This window comes from Acipenser ruthenus, chromosome 9, assembly GCF_902713425.1.
Source record: "Acipenser ruthenus chromosome 9, fAciRut3.2 maternal haplotype, whole genome shotgun sequence".
NCBI classification, from domain to species: domain Eukaryota; kingdom Metazoa; phylum Chordata; class Actinopteri; order Acipenseriformes; family Acipenseridae; genus Acipenser; species Acipenser ruthenus.
In genome coordinates this window covers 10,990,873-11,008,160 of record NC_081197.1, presented here as the reverse complement: position 1 = coordinate 11,008,160, position 17,288 = coordinate 10,990,873, and the positions used below count along the sequence as shown (strand labels likewise).

Below are 17,288 nucleotides of genomic sequence, written 5' to 3'. Positions count from 1 at the left end.
CATGAACATGGTCTATTATAACCTGCCAAGTTTCATTGCTGTTTGCATATTTTTTCTTTATACCAAAAGTGACTTTTGAACTGCCTTGTGTTGTACATCCTTGCTTTGATGAAACAATGCTTTGGATGGGAAAATGATGTAGGTGTATCAGAAGATCAAAGGTGATACTCATCTATTTTAGTACTCAATTATATACATTGTATCTGTCTCATTCAAATGATTATCCCTTTACCATTTGATTTGAAATGAAGTGTCTCTAACGTGTTTTCTGTTTAATAACTGTAATTAAACATTAATATACTATTAACCTTTTTAAAAAATAAAAGTGGACAGAATGCACTTTAATGCAAGGCTGATCAAAGACTGTTTAATGTGCTGAGAGTAAGAACATCATTGCTAACAAATCTAGTGAAATGTGCATTTCCATTACAAAATGCTAGCCGGTATATGACACTGTCAAACATGTTTAACTCTCTGGTTTCTGGGAGGGTAAAGGCGATTAGATATTTCCATTGCTGAGACGTTTGGTTACGCAAGTTACAGAAATCCGTCAGAAAACAGTTAAACACCGTTTCATATTAAAACAGGGACAGCTATTATACATATACACCCTTGGATTGTATGTTTTTTTCATAAATGCGAAACTGTACTGAAATTAAAAAAAAAAAAAAAACATAAGTTGCTAATCGTTGCCCTCTGAACTACGGCGTGTTACACGTCATAACTGTAAAATATATAGAAAAAACATGTTATAATTAAACATAATTATTTAACAATGAATTATACAATGCATAGATACATACATGCATACATAGTTTCAATTATTTGATTCATTTAAGTGAACTGTCCCTGTCAGTGTTGCGCTTACCTTACACTATTTTAAAGGCGTTGGCGCTGCTATTAAACACATGTGGTGGTCGCACACGTTGTGATTAAATATGCTCCACAGTGTATCCCTGTATCGCTGCCTCCTGTTGAAGAAAGTCGCTAGAAATTGAATTAGATTTGTGTTCATGCTGTGTGTCTGAATGCCTCCACCTTGCGTCCCCCTTTCTCAATGAAAGCCAGCCCTCTCGCTGAATCACTTCTGATTGCATAGCAGATTTACCATGAACTACTTCATCAAGTTGCTGTTGCTGCTCAATGGAAAGCAGACAGGAGGCTGCGCCAGAAAGCAGCACAGGTCAAGTTACTGTCCAATCCAGCTGCATGTCGTTTCAAAACACATTCACTTCCAACTACTGGCTGTTTATGTAAATCTTATATTAAAAAAAAAAAAAAACCTGGGCATGTGAGTACCTACGCCTGCAGCTACCCGATCAATAGTGAATATAAAAATTAGATTCGCATAACTGTGCGCTATATTATAAACTGTGCGCTCCCTGGGATCTCCAGCCATTCTATTGGAAGTACGAACTATTACCACGACGAAGAACGAGAAGCACCATCTGAATACTGCTTTTACTTAGTAGGTCTTTTTTATTTGCCAACCAACCGACTATATTGTATTATTTTTTTCTTATTTTCACTGAACGTGTCTTTCAATGATAGGAAAGGGGAAAAGCAGAAGAACAAAACCAAGCTTTTAGAGATGCCAGACAATGTTTCTGTCCTTAGGAACTCCACGGAACTCGGAGAGAGTCGAATGCTGGCAGGGAGTTCTCGACCTGCCTGGGCAGTGACAGCGCTGGCCAGCGTGCTGATTTTCACCACCGTTGTGGATATCTTGGGCAATCTTTTGGTGATTATTTCAGTACTCAGAAATAGGAAACTTAGAAATGCAGGTAAGGCAAATCAAAGCGCCATTCATTTTCTGCTTTTTATAACTACTATCAGGTAACGATTTAAACGATTATATAGTTTTAGCAAATAACACTTCAGAAGGGTATAAGTTGTCACTTCCAGTCAGGATTATATTGTGTTAACAAGTCTGTTTCATGTTGTTTTTTGTTTTGTTTTTGCTGTATATATTGCAATTATAAAGAACATTACAAACAAGTCATCAGTTTTGTGTATTGTAAAATGTGTTATGTAAACGTCATCAAATACAAAAAAAGTGTGCAGTTAAACTATATTAATTAACATATTTGGTATCATGAATGTTATTTACTAATAATCTAATGGTGATATTCCATTAAGGAAAACACCATTAACAACATAATAGGGACGCGGTACTGCAAAACAGTTATGCCAAAGCAGCTGGTCAAAATAGGTAACAATGGACATGTAATTAGAAAGAGTTTTGAAACACACACCACGTCTTCAATTTGTGGTGAAAAAACAACAACAGCAAAAAAAAACAAAAAAAAACGTAGTTAATCAAACATAAATGTTCTTTGAAAATAAGTGTAAATGAGACTGGTTTAATGTGCAGGGCAAGCGAATTCCATTTGAGGCTTTACTTAATTTTTAGTCATGGAATGTTAACACCACAACGCTAAAATATGGAAACTAAAAAACAAACCAAAAAAAGTTCAAATTGAGCGTCCATAATTGTCCGCTAACCTTATTTAAAATGATAGACATGCGAGTGTTTAAGCAAGTCAGATCGAACAGCAATGTGCTTCCAGCTAGACAGTTCTGTCATTTTCTGAAAAGTGGTTTAGAACAATGTTATTGAATTATTACGAGCTAACGTGTAAAACATGACTACGCCAGAATATATAACAAGTCTCGATAGCAAAGCAATGAGTGCGTTTGCTTTTGTGTAAGTTCTAGAGCCAGCGCTCCTTTGGGTGCTTGAATCCGTGCATGTGTGGGGAGGAAATCAATGTAAGACAGTGATGCAACCTCAGCATTTCGGACCTGTCTGGAGTTTCAAGATACTGTACTATTGTGTGTGAAAGGCTCGCCGGGTTAGCTGGCTGCTCTTGTCCTAATGTCAGCTGAAAGTGTAATGCTTTGCCAGCATTTAGATGGATCTCTTATCGATATTCAAAGAAGCATAGCTTAAGAAAAGTGATGGACAACTGTCCATTACCTGCCGGATGCATCTATGATCGTTATTTTTTTGTAGTAGGAATTTGAAAAGTATTTGTAGTTCTGTAACGTGTACTGGTGTATTTGGGCAGTGGCACAATCCAAATATGAATCATCAACTTATGATTCAGTTTATCTCTGTTTGGTTCAATTTGAAAAGATTTTATAGAACTCAGGTCAGTATATTCTTAAAAAAATAAGAATTACATAAAAAAAAACTGTTAGGGGCACGAGTTGGAGTGGAAGCCTCATATGCTTCCATGTACTATTCCGTGATTTTTCTGATCAGAAAGAAATGAGATTAGAAGAATAAAACAAATGAATTGTGTTGTTATAAAAAAAAACACTGTTCTGTATGAAATATTATCAGACAGTCATGTAATGTAAATAGCTCTGAGAATCTGGCCCAGTGTTTCCTATTAAAATACATTTTCTGTAAAGCAGAGACCAAATACTTAAAAGTGTATTGGCCTACCTATTTTAAAGTTCTGTTTAGTTCTTTTTAATCGATACAGAAAAGAGTACAGCACCAGAACTCTTCAGGGTGCAACTACTCTAGTGACTTTAAACAGCTGGGATAAATTCTAAAAGCAAATCTTATAGTTCACAGATCATCTCAGCCAATCAGGTTCTGAGTTGAGGAATATATCAATATCTGTAAGCTTAGGGGTGTTGCTCGGTGAAACAGCCAAGACCTGCATAATTTGGACCATGTTTCAAAATGCGTATAAGTACAGGTTGGAACACTTGTTAGCCAATGAGATTGCTTCATCTTGTCTTGCCACTTTATAATGATCATTCTCCCATAGGCATATGCCCTCTGAAGTTCTCCTGTACAACCTAAAAGGACACTTTTATAAAAGATTGTCATACACAAAGTCTTTTTTTGTTTTGTTTATAATAGCACACATAATAATAATATGTTGAACAGGTAAGAGATGAAATATTAGGGAAATGTAGATGATATAAAGTATTTTAACTTGTGGTAAAAGATTTTTGAAAATGGCCCAACGTTTCTCTCATTGAGATTTGCTGCTAATACCTTTCCCTGTTTAGCAACCTTTTGAGACTGTGGAGTGTTAATTAGCTAAGATATCAGGTTAGACCAAATCTTGACTTGCACATTTCAACATCAAAGAAAATAGTTCAGAAACAGGGCAAGTATGAACACTTAGACATGTTTTTAAGAGATCAATCTTCCCATTATTTAGGCTGAGAACTAGCTTGTTTCAGGCATGTTTATTTAGTCATTTCATAGTGTGTGCGTTTCAATTGCCAGTGAGACGGTATTGTGTTGACTGTTCAGCATTCAGTTATAGTGCGCACATGGCATAAGTCTATTTGACTAGAGCATCCACATCATATAGCAAATTAATCCCTCAGCCTAAGTTAGACTAATGAGCAGGATTCAAGGACTGTTGCAGTGTAACTTTTTGGATCCCTGCTTGAAATGTGTTTAAATGGTTTGGTAGTTTATGTGGTTTGTTTATAAATAAAGCTTGTTTCACGTTTGTGTTAAATATGGCAGGGCTGGGGTTCGAATCCCCTCCCTGATAAGACAGATGGCCAAGTGTTCATAGATTTATTGATTATCCATTCGACCTGGCCACATGTTCTAAAAGGGAGCAGAAAAAAAGAATGACATTCAGCTGTTGTTTAAGATCTTTTCAATGCTGTATGATGTATTGTATAAGCAGCATTTTGCAGAATCTGATCCAAGCATCACAGCCTTTTCAATTATCAGCACAGGCATTCTGTTTACTGTATGTTACTTAAATAGCAACAAGGGCCCCAAGTGGCTTTACTTTTTCTATACAGATCTATAGCCAAAACCTCTGTGGTTTGCAACATTTTTTAATGAAAAGAATGGCAGTTAGTTAGAGGTTTGCTGATGCTCCAGAGCAAGGTTACAACCCTTCTTGTAACCAATCCTAGTTGGGTTAATACAGGACTCAGCTGTCCTAACTGTCCTTAACATGGATCACCATGAACTACATCCACTTTACACACATGTAAAAATGTAATTTTGGCCTACAAACAGATAGACAGATGTCTTGTTTATCCCTAGATTCTGATATTAATAATAGCTGGTACTAAAGTATGTCCAGATCAAATGTTATCATAATGAATACGCATATATCTAGCTATATGTACAGAGCCAGGCAGACAAACAGGATGCCTCTATAGACCTCATATTATGATACACTCAGTAGCTTGTGTTAAAGAATCTCCTTAGCAAGTTTCAACACAATTAAACAATTGGGCAGACAGACACACAGACAGCCTCCATATACCCAGACATGATACATTATATAACTTGTGCTAAGGAAGATGCTTTGGAAATTGTGTGACAATTGGACAAACGATTCTTTAGATATACGCACAACTCTGATGCGCATCATACGTCCACTTCCACTAAACAGTAACCCCAGGCAGGGAAATACATAAAATAATTAGGCGCCAGGAAATGGGCACAACACAGATGATTTTAATAGGACACCCCACTGACTGTGCACTGATATTACTTAACAAGCTCTAAACAAACAATCTCGCCCATAGTCATAGTGAAATGAACGGTTTATATGAGACAGACTGTAGGATGCTGTTATACTGTTTTTGCAATCAAACAAGCAAATATATATATATATATATTTTTTAAATGCAGCTGTTTGACCTGGGTTATGTCATAAGGCAGCTTGCAGCCCACAATTACACCGCTTCAAATGATCTTCCAAAAAAACAAAAAATCAGTTTGAAAAATGAAGTTCTGCTTGAAGCACAAACAAATAAAACAGATACTGTACAGCTGGGTTGCCTGTGGGCCAAGCCATTGACTAAGGCAGCTATCAGCTCACAGTCAAACAACACCTGTCATATTTTACCAGATATTTCTCATTGCTAGCTTTATACCAATTAAAACCATATAATCTACATCTTTCATTGGTTTAATTGCCCAGTTTGTGAATTTCTGACGCTTTTGTTGAAGCTTTGTTGGCCGCCTTTCTTTCTGCCCCCCTGCCATCAATAGTAACAGCACCTCTCCTATGGGGCTCGTAGTTGCTCCCATCACCTGCTTAAGTGAAAATGCCAGAACCAAGCCTGTTTTGTGGTGACTAGAAAATATACTGTCCATTACCATGTCTATTTCTTCACTGATAAAAACTCAAGTGAAAATGTATTTGATAATGGCTAGCATTTTGAACAGGTCTACTGTCTAAAATGTGCAACAGGTTTTCAATTTGACTGTTGGAGCGTTCAGTGGTGGATTTAAAGCACAGTTAGATTTTTTTTTGTAGTTTTAGTTGTACATAAAGATCATGTCTACATTCCCCAATAGGGGAACAGTAAGAAAGCACTAACAAGAAGCACAAGAAGGTATTTTTGTTCAGCCTGCATGTTGAAGCATCATAAATTATTATCTAAATGTGGATCTTAGTGCTCATGTTAAGAATTTGAACGCTCCATGACCAATGTTTTTGCTGTCTGTCATCAGTATTCTGTATTTAAACAGTATTTTTGCCACAGTTGTTGTTGGTATTAGCAACATGGGTTGGTATACGCAGCATGTTAATCAATCCAGATAGCTAAGAACCAAGTTAAGATTCATCCTTTCTTTTCCGTCTAAATCTCAGCTTCAAGAAAACTCATTTCTAGCTTGGATAAAGGGATTTTTATGTAAACTATTAGCAACTGTTTGTACTACTGTCTTCGAGGTTTCAATGGATGTAACTTGCAGGTAGTGTTCTCTGAATCTGCCATTGTTTATCAAGTCAGTGATTATGTGCCCACAGTACTGCGCCCTTGACTAATTTACCCAGATTTTGTGAATTCCCTTGACATTTACTTATCTGAAAGAGCGCAGACACCAACTTCAAAAACCTGCTGTAGCATAGTCAAAATCAACATAGAGCAAGGGGATTTCTGTTTGCTCAAACACAAAACACAAAGCTGCAGCAAATGAAAAGCAATATCTTACAACACCAACTTGAGTCTCATTTTATTCATTTTTGAGTATATATTTATTTGTAATTGAAATGGAAACAATATCAGGAGCAGACCACTGGTCTGAATACACTGACATACTGTATTCCTTCAAATTTAAGCCACACTTTTTTTAACCAATTTTTCTTCTAAAAAATGGCCTGCATCTTTAATTTGAGTACAGTATAGTATTGTATTAAATAGTATTGTATTAAAATCGGCACCAAAAGACGTGACTGCCCGAGTACACACACAGCAACGTGACTGACTGGCAGTTGAAGGGTTCTGTAGTAGTTATCCTGCAGAGCGGACGCTCTCCTCCTCGATGTAAACACAAAGCAAGCTGTCGCTCAGCGTCCACCTGTGTATGGCTGTGGTGCAGTAGCCTCGAACTGGCACTGCTGTGTTTAAGCAGGTGTAGGCTCCCCGGGCATGCCTCCCAGCCAATCAGGACCTCCCGATCAGCTCAGCTCCGGGCAAGCCTTCCTGTTTACCACAGCAGCAGCGTTTCGTTATTAGGCTTAGTTTTAATCACACCTCTGTATTTTTTGCCACTTGCCACGCAAATACCACAGTTCACAAAAAGGGAGAAAAAACATGTGCGAGTAATCACAACTGAAAATGAGAAGCAGCACATAACTGTAATGCTCTATGTGACGGCCTCCATACGTCGTTACACACTGTATGAGTAAATTAATCTTTGTAAATGCATCTGTATTTGATTTTTTATTTTTTTTCCCCAAGTTGAGGGTGGGAAATTTAGGCTGCACCTTAAATTCGAGGGTGTCTTAAATTTGGAGGAATATGGAAATTACAATTTGAGAACCAAGGTTATGAAAATCAACCAGCTAACAGTGCATGCTGTTCACTTCTGTCTGTAACAATATGTAAATGCATTTTAAGCCACTGGCTGCTGTTTTAGTTGAGCAGTCTTTGTTCTTCAGGGCTGTAAGTATCAATAGGGCACTGATCACAGGTTTCTCTGTGTGGGGTTTGGGGAGAGAATTCAGGTTACCTTGGACCAGTGAACACCAAGATCAGTGCCAGACTGCTTGTGCTTAAATATAGCCTAACATTGAATTGCATGGCACAATATTTAATCTGTTTGTTTTCTTCTGCTAAGAGGTAGGCAACTTTAAAGCATGTGGTTATAAACCCATCTGTAACCATCATTTTTTTTTAGACTGCAGGAATAGTTTCACACACTCTACAATTCAGCAGCCAGATGACAAGCTATGAAAATATTAATAATAATAAGCCCGTTTCTTTGTAAACTGTATCATTGTTGATTGCTTGTATCCAAGACCCTTTAGAAAGTGAGGTGCTACAGTATCCTGTAATTCCTGTTTTTTATTAAGTGGCACTGAAGCACTGTATAAGTACTTACACTGAAGTGTAACATGGACTGGGTTATGAGTTGTGTATTGTACAGCTGTGGCCAAGGACAGTACCAAATACAAGAACATATTACAATGATAGCATTTGTTAGCTTGTTTCAAAAGCTATCTGCAGGGAGAATTGGTGTTTAGATACCCAAATAAAGATAATTAATTAACGGGTGTAATGGTTGAACATACTCCTCCCACTGTTATATCTTTTATACATTTTATCAAAAGTTTGTGAATAAAATACGGTGCAAAAGTAGAAAAGAAGGTTAATATCAAAATGGCATAAATCAGCACATTAATCTAAGAAATCAATGTCATAGACTGCTATGCACTTCTTCTAGCTGCTTAGCTAGTAATTTACTTTCATGAAATGTTCAAATAAACCCTTTTTAGAAAAGCACATTTTACAGATATCAACCTTCCTGTAAATACACATTTATTGCATTTTCTAATTTACAGTTTCTGTAAACCTTTCTATTCTTCATTTTAATTGTGATTACTCCATTTATTTTGCATAGATGCAGTGGCAGGGCAAGGGCGCGGTCACTCTTCATCAGTGGACCTCACTTTATCATTTGTTGTTATAGTTACCAAGCAAATCCTACTCCCTTTCTCATCTTTTTGTTACAATTTTAAAATAAGTTTAACCCAAAATAACAGGGACCTCACTTTATCCCTCTGGTTGTCATAGAGACAAGGCTAGCTGATCTCCATTTCCTTTAATTGTGATTTATAGGGGCAGGACTCTTTAGAAAGATGGACTCTTTTTTTTACCTGTTTATTGTCCTACAAATCAGTACAGATTATTTGAGCATGGGTCTCAATGAACATGTTGCTGGGCAAGCTTGTATATAGACATTATCAAAAATGGTCAATCTGATTGATATGTATGCAGGCAGACCATATTATCACTATGGCATTGCTCATTCAATATCAATGCTCTCCTCCATTTTCAGATTGTATAGGAGAAATGATCACGTGAAACTGTTAGCCCTAAAAACATTTCGTGATAAAAACTCAACACGTTTTCTTCTGTATGCTAAGCCCTGCCAATTACCCAGTTCATTTTATACACAGAGCATATGCAACACCTTGTAGGTGCTTCCGAATTAAGTTAATCACAACGTGAGTCCTTTTGAAAATTAATTAACAGATTAATTTGTTTTCTGGTAGATGTCAGATGTGTGCTGCGACCCATTGTCTCCAAAACTACAGCAGGCTGACCTGAATATTAAAGCAGTAACTATAGGAGTCTTCCGAACGGGTAAAATCCAATACAGAGTCATTTTTTTTTGTGCCAAAGAAACTTGATATGCCATCTAGATATAGCTATTACATGACAAGGCATTTGGTCTTTCCTTCCTCTGGATTTTAATAATACAAGTCAGTTACATGTCCTATTCGCTCAAATTTCAATCAGATTTGTCATTCTGCGGCTGGTTGCTCTGCTGTCCTGTCAATGGAAACCTTTGTGATTTTTTTCTTTTTTTTTACAGTGTTATGTTATCGCCGGGGAACAGGTTTTGGGTGCCTAATAAAAGGGAATGCCAAAGAGACATCATATGTCATGTAATGGAGAGACCAAGACAGCATATTTATTTTAGGGTCATTGTATTGTTTAGTTGTATAGACATGGTGGCCACCTAGACTCTTAAAAGGGCTGAAAGTGCAGTATTGTGTACTCCTTGTTAAAGTTCATCACAGAACATGATAAAGTACTTATCAGCTTTTTACCAAACAATACCTGGGGAAACTGGGTCTTACATTTATTGTATTACTATATTCATCAGCATTACTAGATGAACTTCATAGAAAACAGAAATACACTTTAGGTTGAATGTAATTAGGTTTAAATACACACACCAAAATTAAATGTATTAATTAATTGAATAAATGAGGGTTCAATGTTGGAATGGTGTAATCAAGCAACCCAAACCACCAATAATTCTGAGTTACAGAAAGATAGAGAAGACTACATTGTTGTTATTACCATCCTTTTATGGCACAATGGGCCTGCAGTGTATTTTGTTAAGAATATTTATAAAACTGAATGTTCGGATGCTGCACACTGATTGGCTGCTGAGGGGTTTTAAACTGTGCATAAATATAGTTTGATGCACGACGGAACTTATTTTTGTCTAATTACAGTTTGCTTAATAAATGATCAATACACAACGTATTAAACTTGCAACAGAGAGCCTGAGTATAGTTTTTTATTACTGCTCTATTGCGCCTTATTACTTGTTTTTTTTTTCATGGAAGACATTACTTTATTAAATCTCCAAAGCATTACAATGTAATTGCACACTTTTATGTCTCAAAAGATGGGGAATCTGTTTTAATGCTGAGTGGCTTACCTGACAAAAGTACAACTGTGTAGTGTGCAATAGTGAGTCATATTCAGGGAAGGCAGTTTCACGTCCTGGCTGCACAAAGTTGCTGGTCTTCACTGGGGATTCCATAGGGAGCATTGCATTGGCTCTGGCGCTCCCGCAGGTTAGGGAGGCAAATTGTCAGAGACTTTTTCTCCACACTGGGCTACAGCTGACCCTACTGACTAGGCTCCCTGCAAGGCTGGCCTTCGGCCATCAATGGCCAGAAGCTCTTTTACATGCTCTCATGAGTGACTGCTCATGGCAACAGAGGATGCCCACTGACTTCAGTTCTCCAAATGGGGGATGTAATTGGATATTTTAAATTGGGAAGAAAAATAGTGGTAATAAATATAAGCACTCTAAAGATGATGAATCTACTGCTTTTTTATCTGCCTTTTGTTAAATTTCAATCGGATTTCATCTTCAAAGCTGGCACTGTCATTGGATTTGAAAGGCTAACGTTGTTCTTATGAATCCCAGATTAAATATAGTAATCTATAGGAGTTTATGTATATATATATATATATATATATATATATATATATATATATATATATATATATATATACACTTGTGTAGTTCATGTTGATGGTTTTATTGACCTCAGTATATCATTGTTTATATTTCATTACAAGGTGTAAGACCCCCTGACATGAATTCATATGAAGGTGATTTACGACAAAAAACAGAATTACTTAGAAAAATCTGTTGCATTTTTCCCATGCTGTGTGTAATACAATGATTTTATTGATGATATTATTTTTATCTTTTTAATCAGCTGTAACTGATTATACTTAACCATGAATAACCATGTTGAATTTTGTACATTTTATTAAATTTTTCTTAATTTTTACGACCCCTGTCGTTTTGCATGGGGGATTCTAGAAATCTCATTGTCTTTGGCATTCCATAGCTCTGAGGTGGTGTATTATTTTAGGAGTTATTTTTATAGTATTTTTGTTTGATACCTTTTTTTTGTTGCTGTGTAAAAGCACATGTTGCATGTAATGCATTCTTAAATAGAATGGTAAGACCACATATCTGGTGAGGGCAAGAACAATCGTTTTTATTGATGCTGGCTTGCTATTTAGTAGGACCCTTTGAAATACCTCTATGCCGAATGATAACTGGCCTAGATGGCAAGAACGCTGAGCATGTGAGTTGACCTGTCTTACACTGTCTTAAGTCATCATAAAATATGTATGCCAGTAAAGACAGTTCAGGTAATGCTTCAGTGCATGGGATCAGTGTGCCCAACATTACTGTTACATGGAGTTTTGACTCTGATAACCTACAATCCCCGTGAAAGGATTATACTGTACAGTTCTTTAACATCTTGTGTAAAGGCATTTTAAGGTCACTAGTGAAAAGTGACTGTCACAAACCAGCCTGGAAAACAGAAACACTTTCATTTGACATGTGGTGTTGAATAAGAAAGAAAATACCTCCTATAGCTTAAATTTCTAAATAATGTTTAGAGATAATTTCAACTTTTTACCAATAGTGAATGTTCAGCACATCTGAGATTGTGACTTTAATGTGACAAGGTGAAAATCAATAGAATCAAGACCGGGTTTATGTGATATCTAATGGAAAAGTATATTGAAAGATTAAAGGGAGATAGGACAGTGTCCACATGGTTAGGTATTAAAAGTAACAGGATAATTATTTGATGAATGATTTACAAGAGTTACACCCTAAAGAACTAAGGAAATAAGGATAATGGGCAGCAGTGTGGATTAGTGGTTAGGGCTCTGGAGGGTCGTGGGTTCAATCCCCAGTAGGGGACACTGCTGCTGTACCCTTGAGCAAGGTACTTTACCTAGATTGCTCCAGTAAAAACCCAACTGTATAAATGGGGAATTGTATGTAAAATAATGTGATATCTGTATAATGTGATATAATGTATAATCTTGTAACAATTGTAAGTCGCCCTGGATGAGGGCGTCTGCTAAGAAATAAATAATAATAATAATGTTGAAGGTTAAATATATATTTATTATAAACAAATAGAAACATCTTGCTACAGTAGATTCAGTTGGTCAGTTTTGACAGTTGGATATGAAGCTGTCTATAGTTTTCAAAATAGAATTGGTAGTGTTTACAAAAATGTATGAATCTTACCTACATGCTAATACTTGATTTCCAATACTGCTTTGCCATTGTTTTTTATTACATAACTCAGAAAGGGGGAAAAAATAGTACAACAGTATGTTAGCATTGATATACTGTAGGATGCAGTAAGATTGCGGTAATACTACAAAATATACAGTAATGCGGTGTTACTAATATGTTAAAATATTCCAAAAGCCCTCTAAAAAAACATTACAATTGAATACATTGAGAAAGACAAAGCATTTGTGAAATTATTTTATTAGTTTCTTTTAGCATTTCTATATTTTAAAATATGAATACGTATTGCAGTGTCTTGTCATATTATTGACATTTTGGATATTCTTTAGTGCTGAACAGGTTTAGAACAAACATTGTCTATTTTTAATGTGTTTTGTCCCACCCTCAGGCACAGTGAGTATGCCAAAGTCATTCACTTGTGACCAGATTTGGCATTAACCCACTTCACCATCTGGCTCCCATTCATCTCTATTGACAAGCCCTTGGACTGCAGTTCTGTGGTATTTGTTCCTTCTAGTATGCTTCCGTTTTTAAAACACTGCCATTCTACAAACAGAGAATTTAATTTTGTTAAATGTTGACTGTGGTACAAACCAGCCACCCCCCAATTCCCATGTTACTGTTACCACAATATATTGATTGAATATATTCTAGGAAAATGTTCACCTGTGTTTAATGACCTCTTACTTTCAATATTAATATTTCCATGTCGTTATTTACATTCCTATTCAACACTTCTCAAATTCTCTCAGTTTACATCAGCATTTTAAATGATCCAGGAGTGAAATGCTACATTTACCTCACTCTGAAACTGCCTGACAAGACTCGGCCCAAGAGAGAAACGCTGGTTGTCCAAATTTTGAAATGGCATTGATTTAACAATGACCCGCTTGTAGGCATAAACAGCAACAGCAAAGTCACAATGCACTAGCAGATGCCCAAGTGTAATGAACATATTGAATCTCAGATAGCTTTTAGCTTTTTACTGACTTTGTACATATTTAAACAGTGGCTTTTCAATAACAGTTTATAAATATTTCATGAAAGCAAAGCATTATTATAGAGCAAAAACAAAGCATGATTTCCGTTTTCACGAGATAATTATGCTAAATATTTCCATTTTCACAAGATGATTATGCTAATTCTTTCCGTTTTCACAAGATAATTATTATGTTATAACATAATCATTAATCACAATAATAAATATTAATACAAAAACACCAAAATAAAAACGTCTTCAAGTTTCCATCAAAAGCCAATTGAATATAAACATATAAAGTGGAATTTAGTGTTAAATTGAGTCCAGAATAAACCTATACAACCCTACAACATGGCAAAGTGCTCAAGGGCTTAAGCAGGTCAGGGAACAAGGAAGCAGGTGACCCCACAAAGGCTTCACTGCACTGGTCGTTTCTGTAGGAAAAGGCTCCAGGGCCTCTGCAGGACAGGGAGCAGATAAGCAGCCACCCCTATGAAGACCTCACTGTACAGCCCATCTCCAGAAATAAAGGGCTTCGGCTCCAGACAAACTGCAAGCAGGAATACACTCTGATTCGACTTAGTCAGAGCACTAGCAACAGAAAACCTGCACTGACAACCGGATGGCCATTGTAATGTAACTCCTTTCCCTCCCAACTCCTCCCTTTTTTATTCTCCCAATCTTTACTTCACCCAGAAAACCTCTGCATGCGTGATAGATAATGATAAATAATGATACCTTGGCCAGGATGCCAGATAAGATGGCAGGCATGAGTCAATCAGTTTGTTTTTTGGAGAATATTTTGGTGAAGCAGAAACTAATGTTTGTGTTATTGACTTTGCCTATGTTCATAGTTTTTACATTACTGGCATAACTTTTTAAAATCTATTATTGCAAATGTTCTGTTGTTTATTGTATTCATTTTGAATGCTGGGAAAAGCCCTATCTTGGCATTCTAACATCTGTGTCCATTAGTATTATACATTTTGACCACTATTGTATTCTTGTATTCTATGGTTCTGTTGGTTCGGTTCAGGTTCCTGTAGCTACAGTGATGGTAGTTGTGAATTTAAACGATGAACTGAGTTCAGGCCCCAGCATCCTGACAAGCAATACATTCAAATCTGCTGCATCTTTCCACACCTTATCTCTGTTGGGGGCAAACCTGCCAACTGACTATGGGTATTTACAGACAGGCAAATATAAAGATTTCATGAGTCTTATTTAGGAATAATATAACCAGAAACCCTAAAAAAGCCATTGACCTACAGTAACCTTAAATTCAAGAGAGGGGTAATGTATAGATGTAAAGGAAATGTGATGTAATTTGTTGAATGCTCTGCAGGTCAACAGATGGCTACAGAGAATCCAAAGTATTTTTTTATTGATTATTATTATTATTATTTTTAAGCTATTTAGATTAACTTAGGCATTTGAGAGGTAATGCCCCTTTTGTACCATCTATCATGACCCCTTGATTAACGAGTGCAGCAGCGCCTCCAATCCACGGCTGCCACATCGTTTCCCTTCCGAGTCGATGATTCCCTTTCTAGATGACTAACTTCCACCTAACCCTGGGAATGAATTGTCTGGCCATCCAGTCCTGGGTACTCTGTTCCCTTTACACAGCTCCCTCATAGGTCGGGAGGGAGATGTATCACCAAGAATCACTTTGTCTCTGTCACAGGTGGGCACAAACCTGAAACAAGAAATCAAGAGTTTTCATTAAAAAGAATGGTTTCTAATACTGAAACAAAATCCATTCCGAAATTGGACCCCATGCACATTTGCTGTCTGATATTGATATATTTTCAAAAATACATGTCCGAAGTATGTACCCTTTTTTTTTTTAACCTTACCTGAATGTTCTGTATGTTAAATGTTAAAACACATTTGTTTCTCTCCCACAGGCAATGTGTTTGTTGTGAGCCTGGCTTTCGCTGATCTAGTTGTGGCATTCTACCCATACCCGCTTGTGCTGTTCGCCATTTTCCACGATGGATGGGCCTTGGGGGATATCCAATGTAAAGTGAGTGGCTTCTTAATGGGCTTGAGTGTGATTGGCTCCATCTTCAACATCGCTGGAATAGCAGTAAACAGATACTGCTACATCTGCCACAGCTTTGCCTACGATAAACTCTACAGCTACAGAAACACCCTGCTGTTTGTGTTCCTGATTTGGGTGTTGACGATAGTTGCCATTGTGCCAAATTTTTTTGTCGGTTCCCTTCAGTATGACCCTCGTGTCTACTCTTGCACTTTTGCTCAGACAGTGAGTTCCTCATACACTATTACTGTAGTGGTAATCCATTTCTTGGTACCCATTACGGTTGTAACTTTCTGTTATCTAAGGATATGGATCTTAGTGATTCAAGTTAGAAGAAAGGCTAAGAGTGAAGTCAAGCCCAGACTGAAACCCAGTGACTTGAGAAACTTTTTAACTATGTTTGTGGTGTTTGTGCTCTTTGCCATTTGCTGGGCTCCTCTGAACTTTATTGGACTTGCAGTGGCTATCAATCCAAAGGAGATAGCACCAAAAATCCCAGTGTGGCTGTTTGTTGTAAGTTATTTCATGGCTTATTTTAACAGTTGCCTTAATGCAATAATCTATGGACTGCTCAATCAGAATTTCAGGAAGGAGTATAAACGGATTATTATGTCACTGTGGATGCCACGACTCTTCCAGGAGACATCTAAAGGAGGGACAGATGGGATGAAAAGCAAGCCCTCCCCAGCTTTAAACAACAATAACTGAGTGAAATGCAACAGTGTGTAATAATAATATGTCCAGCGTGGTAGTCATATACTGCCGGTATAGATGCAAAAAGGAGCATATTGTAAAAAAAAAAAAAGTAACATGAAAATACATGTGTTTCATTTTAAGAAATATTGGAGTGCCATTCACAATGTAATATATTATGCTTATATATCATATCCTTACATACACCTCAGGTTGCCTATTTCTGCTGTTGAAGCTATACATTTAAGCAACTAAACTCGGAAAACCAAGTTTATTAATATATATATATATATATATATATAAATATATATATATATATATATATATATATATATATATATATATATATATATATATATATATATACACACACACACTCATACATGAAATATGTAGTTACTTGGATGGAAGTCATTCATTGGGGCAAATGACTCATTTGGCTTTCATTAGCTTTTCATTTTCATCATGTACAATAAAATAATTATCTGTGCTAATTTGTGGTTGTGGTAGTGGTGGGGGGTATCAGTGCGAAAAACTGAAAAATACATATAATTGAATAACAGTTTAATCACCAAGCCTTTAATTGAGGCTTGTACCTTTAAGAAAAAGACCAATACATGAGAGAGGGTGAAAGAGTTCAAATGCAACACAAGTTAATAGGTGAAGGCATTGGATGATAAGTTGTCTATTTCTTTATTGAAAAAAATAAATAA

At 36.5% G+C, this 17,288-nt stretch overlaps 1 protein-coding gene across 1 annotated transcript; it reads left to right on the top strand.

Moving 5' to 3' along the window:
- The first annotated feature begins 1,273 nt into the window (after positions 1-1,273).
- Positions 1,274-16,832, top strand: LOC117406150 (melatonin receptor type 1B-B). The gene is made up of 2 exons (XM_034923123.2): positions 1,274-1,784; positions 15,746-16,832. The coding sequence occupies exons 1-2, from the start codon at positions 1,592-1,594 to the stop codon at positions 16,588-16,590; spliced, it is 1,038 nt and encodes a 345-aa protein (XP_034779014.1). The 5' UTR covers positions 1,274-1,591; the 3' UTR covers positions 16,591-16,832.
- The last annotated feature ends 456 nt before the right edge of the window (positions 16,833-17,288 follow it).

What these genes read in the sequence shown, in the direction of transcription:
- LOC117406150 (XM_034923123.2), top strand. Translation starts at nt 1,592, where the DNA reads ATGCCAGACAATGTTTCTGTCCTTAGGAACTCCACGGAACTCGGAGAG. An exon ending in TAGGAAACTTAGAAATGCAG is followed by an intron (nt 1,785 to 15,745) that starts GTAAGGCAAATC and finishes TCTCTCCCACAG; the next exon opens with GCAATGTGTTTGTTGTGAGC.